Here is a 6,000-nt window from a genome sequence, read left to right as displayed (position 1 = left end):
TTACTTTAAAAAAGCAAATTATTTCCCGATTATATTAATTATTCAGCCGGGGTCGAGTGCATGATGCACTAAATAATTTAAATACAAATATCTCCAAAACGGTAACTCTGAGCGACTTCAACTTTATACCTTTTTTACGTTAAAAATATGAAAAAAGTATTATTTTCAATAAAAACTTAAATACAGTTAAGCACAAAAAAAGATGTCACAGACAGCGCCCCCTACATTGTACACTCAATTTGTTAAAAAAATTAATTTCTCGACCTAAAAAACCCCAAACTACAAATTTTTGTGAAAAAAAGTTAACTTTTGTTAAAGTTATTGGGGAAAAACAAAAAAAAAGTTTTAAGTTTAACACCCTGTATCTCAGTTAATATCAACTTTTGGATATAGGTAAATATAGTTAAATCGTAATATTCTTACATCAAGAGTCTGTGGTTTTTCCATGTACCATTAATTAGCAGACACTCTGTATATTGTATTAAATGCTGTTCAGTACTGCTGTACAAGTCAAAAAAATACTTAAGTCTGTTCAGCTTGGAACGGAGAAAATTGACGGAAACGATTATCTTCCAAATAAATATACGAATTTCATATTTTCATACCGGATAGAACCTTTTTAACAAAAATTGATAAAAATTTTAATAATTCTTTTATTTAAACTAGGAAAAGCGACTTAGGTCAGTGCAATAACGAAAATATAAGGGAAAAAAAGTCTTTTTTACTTGTAAAAGCACTCACTTTTTACAAGTTGTATTATTTAAGGCCGATCTTTGATGCTTTTACAAGTTGAAAAGGACCTAAGTCAACTTATGACAGTTCTGAGTTGTAAATGGTGACGTATCACGTGCGTGAACTTTTTCTATACTTTCATAGTCTACATACATTCAGGTCTTTTTTTCTTAGAAAAATTCAAGTAATAGTCACATAAAACATACAATTTAAAAAAAAGAAATTTTTTTAGATTTTCATAAGAAAGTGACCTATAAGTAAGTTATGAACTATTTGTTCTTACTGGAACTTAAAAAACTGTTCTTACTGGAAGAACTTAAAAGAATTCCGTATGTTTTAGTCGCAGATAATGCATTCCCCTTTTTTTTAGTATTTACATGTCGAGAAACATGACGGCAAGCAATTTTATGTTGGAAGGTTACTCAACATTTAGGAACATCTCATAAAGTTATATTAATCGATAATTATTAATAAAGTTATGACAGGAAATTCATTTTGAATAGAAACAAACTATTGTAAACATTTTTAGATAGCTCAAATCTAGTAGATATCCCTATCACTCAATAACTGTCTCGACAAATTAACTGTTTTCAATAGAAATCCATAGATATGAACAGGAAGTAATAAACATTCACTCTAATAACCCAAAGATATATTAGGAATGTTAAAAGTTACACAAATATTATCTAGGTTATTTGTGTAATCAACGGTTATAGGGCAATATAGGAAAAACTGCGCTATTAAAATACGCAGTAACAAAATACTTTAAAATAAAATACTTTCTCCTAAATTGTAAAAAATATTTTGCTTCAGGTATTTCTCATTATTCATGATTATGGCATAAGAAGTTTCAAATTCATAAATAAATTAAAGCAATCATAATAATTGTTAAAAAAAAGCTTTTTTTTATTTGTAATGGCAAATTATTTATAAAAAAAATATTTTGTATATATTTTAAATAAAAGTTAAAACTTTTTTAATATTTAATTTGCTCGTTTTAGAAATTAAAGGATATATTTTGTTATACCTAGAAGGCCTTAACTTAATTTTAACTAGCGTTAAAATGCTTAAGAATAAATAGCATCAAATATTTCCTGGCCAGAAGCAAATTTTAAAAAGGAAAAACTAAAATATTCATGCGGCAACGTGGAATCTTATGACGCATTCGCATGGTTAATCAGCTGACGCAGTCATTTGGCAACGTGAAATTCCCGTTATGTTAATATTTTGGCAACCTGTCTGGATGCAAAAACAAACAAATTTGTAATTAATAAAATATTAAATATATATTTTACATTTTAAGACCACCATCCCAACTGAGGATTAGGAATGATTTAGACGCCCAATGTATGTTTTTTTATAGAGCTCAGGTATTCGGCTTACAGGATAATTGTTATGTACTTGTCCCTCGTTTTCCACAGAAATTCTTCCAGCTGTCAGATTCGTTTATATGAACCACGGAAGCCAGAACATATTAAGGAGAGTAAGGTATTGAAATGTGAAGTTTGGTCCTGATGGTAATAAAGAAAGGCCTAGACTTTAGAAAGCTGTCTCTTAATTTTCCCATCTTGAGTCTTGACGCGGCGTAGAGGTTGGATTCCTCCACTTAGATTAGTCCGAGATGCGCATTTCATCTGTCATTGTGTGGGAGATAAACACCTCCGATTAGTCAGAAGAAAAGATAATGGCCTAGTGCGTGGTGACGTAAAAAGTAGGTATCGATCAGTTTAACAATAATTAATCCTATAATGATGTTGCACTGCACTCCATGAATGCCAGGTTTCAAATATCTTGGTTGTTACATTGCAGATCATCTTGACCTGGATGAAGAAGTCAATAATATTCTACAATAATAATCTAAATTTAAAACTCTGCCAGAGAATGACCAAGTGCTACATATGATCCATACTATTATATGGGGTAGAGATTTGGACCTTAAAAGTAGCAACCATTAATCGTCTTAAAAGATTTAAAATGTGCCTACATAGACGTATGAGGCGAATCCCATGGGTAGCCATGCAGACAAATGAAGCGGTCTTAAATTGAGCATGCGCCGCCCACGAACTATTAATAACAATTAAATACTGAAAGCTCTCCTATCTAGGCCACATACTCAGGAATGATCGATACCGTATCCTTCAACTTTTAATGAAGGCAAGATAGAAGGCCGTAGAGGAGTCGGTAGAAGAGAAGCCTCGGGATTAAGAAATCTCAAAGAGTGGACCAGAATTCTAAGCGCACATCTCTTTAGACATCGAAGACCATTGCCATTGCGATTGCCAAAATCAGGAGAACATGATACGACACCAGAAGAAGATCAGCTTAAATATAAAAGACACTGCTAATGTCCAGATTCCGGACGGTTAAAGGCTGATAAAATAGTGCTGCTAGCCGTTTCTGGGTCGAAGAATGTCAGAGATCCGATCCAGAATTTGTAGAACCTTTGCTAAGGCTGCTTAAGCGAGAAAGTCGCTTGGGGTACACCAACTGTTGCTCTGTTTTATAGAGTTTTTTGTCCTACATCTCACAGCTCAAAATCTTGAAGCATGTGCCTTACTTGTCAGATAGACAAGTTGGTTCTTTGAAAATGGGTCGTTGGATTGGATAACATGCTGGTTAAGGAGGTTTCAGTTCCGAATTTTATCTTTGCGGTAGCTTAGAAGGTGAGTTTTGTTGTAACGAGCAGGGAGTTCCTACGTAGCTTAGATGATTTCTTGTTGGTTGTTGTTGGTCGGCTGCTCTTCTTTTTTTTCTCTGGTCCAAATTATTAGGTGTTCAAATGATTCAAATGAGCAAAAATCTTGGGATGAGTTATTGTGGTGTGATGTCCAATAAATAACCTTCTATATGAGCGGATCTGATCGAAGCATGAGTCGTGTATCACATATTGTTCTATCTACATCCACATTCCAATACTACCATATCCTTATAAGCATATCGATATGTCAGTACACCTTTATCATCAACATACAGAATCGAAATTGAGTCTAACAGAGTGGGAACGCAACATGATCTAGAAGCCCTCGCGGGATCCATACTATGCATTATTGCTTGCATTATCGCATGTTTGGTTGGATTCAGGTGTTCGGCTACAGGATAGAAGCATCTGCCCTGGCACTGATAAGCCTGGAAACAATCAAGATTAAAACTGAAAAATACTTATTTAGATGTTCTTACATCATAGCCGGAGGGCTGTACTATCCACATGTCATAATTAATTTCCGAAAAGTCGATATATAAAGGTCGCCTCTTGCAGAGGTTTTTTCTAAATCGTTTTAAATTTTTTTTTAAATCTACGTTCCATACTAAATTTGGGTCGTCTTCATAGTCTTCTTCTAGACTTCTTTTCTGTCGGTTGGTTTTATTAGTCGTTGTCGAGTATGACAATAATAAAAGTGGATAGTCATGATTATCGTTTTCATCAATCACTGGTAATATAGATAAATTAAAACGGTTGCCATGATATAAAGAATCTATGGAAATAACAAGCTTTAAATACTTGAATTGGCTATTTAAGCAATCTTGAACTGTTTTGGTTAAATTGAATGAAATCCATGTGTTATTAAAATGATGTACGTGAATTTCTTGTAAAGAGTTTAAGTTGCTATTTTCATCTATTTTGGATATTTTTAGACTTCTTTTAACCCCTACGAAATAAAAGTATTCAAATTATTAAGAAATTGGAGAACTAATTCACTTACCACTCTCCAGCTTTGAGTCAAATTGAACTTGTGACAATATTTTTAATTCTGCTTCTATAAGGACCTCATCTTTTTCAGACTGAGGCAAATTGAATATTAGCAAATGATTTTCTGTTAATTCCTCCAGTATTTCGCTACTGTGGTATTTTTCTGAAACATGTATTTACCATGTTGATATGAAAACTAAAAAAAAGAATTAAAGCGTTACCTGCTTGTGATGGAATTAAACTTCTCACTAAATCAGCCTTTAAATCCATTTTAGGTGTACCTTTGTTCTGCTCGTACAATTCTAGCATGAACTTGGGGACATGATACTTAATTTTCTTTTTTTGCACTGTTTTGTCACTCATAAAACTTTTTTGATCGATAATATTTACTTCGATGGACGTATTAGAAATAAAGCTATTTTTAATAATTAAAATGATCGATATCCATAAAAGTATCACCACCGGCAAAATTAATAAGTAGCCAGAATGCATTGTGGAATTATTACACTGGTGTCTGAATAAAATGATGCACCTCGATCATCCAGCATCCACTTGAAATCCATTTTGGCCGTATCTTGTTTTAGGACCCTTATCTTGAATAATTTGGAAAGAAGTATGTAGAGGTATTTTTAGGCCTACATATTTTATACACCGCGAGTCAGGTTAAGAGTCGTTGCAACAGGAAGTTCATGTTTTAAAAAAAAATGGTGAAATACTAGTATTTTAATATTTTTTGTTTAAATAATAGTTTTGAAACAGAAAAAAAAAATAGAACACGCCTCCAAAAACTTTATTTACAATTTTACGACAAATAAGTGAAATCGGGATGGCTGGCAGCCTTAGAAGTTCCAGAACCAGACTGATCCCTTTGAGCGTTAATCCTTTTACAGTGTTCGCACTCCATTTGGCATTGGCTGCAAATTTTCACACTTTGCTCCGTCTGTTCAATGTCATCATTATTTTTTGGATTTTTCTGTTCTTCTGCACGATTTTTTGGTGGATCTGCTTTCTTGCAACGTACACAAAAGTGCTGGGTACTTCCCTTATTATGATCCGATTTTGATGAATGATTTGACTCCTTTTTGGTTACATTAGAGTTCTCCTGCTTGCGTGAAGGTCCCTGTTCATCATCTTTCTTAGTTCTTTTTCTAGGCAAGATACCTCTTCTCCGCATGCGTCTTCGTTTTCTTGACCGGGATCGTCTTGACCTTCTTCTTGAGCGGCGTCTGCGAGATCTTGATCTTGTTCTCGACCTACGTCGTTTCGGTGCTTGTCTTGCGGAGGTTTTATATGGAAGCTTATCTTGAGGACTCATGTTCCTCCACATTTCCGCGCCTTGCTTAAGGATTTCCGCCATGGATGCACTACGAGGGTCTGGATGAGAGGCCCTAAACTCGCGCATAAAATTTAAAAAAGGGTTTCTTGTCAAAATACTTGATTTAGGTGAATTAGCAGAGACAGCAGATTTGCTGCCACTAGGTCTTGGAATATCACTTGAGGACATATTTTTTTGTAAAAAAAGTGTAAAAACTGAAACATTTGACTTGGCAGATATAAAGCCTGTTCCCTACTTTCAAAAC

At 33.9% G+C, this 6,000-nt stretch overlaps 1 protein-coding gene across 1 annotated transcript; it reads right to left on the bottom strand.

The window, feature by feature from the left end:
- Positions 1-3,237: 3,237 nt before the first annotated feature.
- Positions 3,238-5,217, bottom strand: LOC126744846 (bone morphogenetic protein 10-like). The gene is made up of 4 exons (XM_050452405.1): positions 4,642-5,217; positions 4,434-4,583; positions 3,910-4,379; positions 3,238-3,858 (listed from the first exon to the last, which is right to left on the bottom strand). The coding sequence occupies exons 1-4, from the start codon at positions 4,910-4,912 to the stop codon at positions 3,625-3,627; spliced, it is 1,125 nt and encodes a 374-aa protein (XP_050308362.1). The 5' UTR covers positions 4,913-5,217; the 3' UTR covers positions 3,238-3,624.
- Between the last annotated feature and the right edge of the window lie 783 nt (positions 5,218-6,000).

This window comes from Anthonomus grandis, chromosome 15, assembly GCF_022605725.1.
Source record: "Anthonomus grandis grandis chromosome 15, icAntGran1.3, whole genome shotgun sequence".
Classification (NCBI taxonomy): domain Eukaryota; kingdom Metazoa; phylum Arthropoda; class Insecta; order Coleoptera; family Curculionidae; genus Anthonomus; species Anthonomus grandis.
This window is presented reverse-complemented; position numbering and strand designations above follow the sequence as displayed.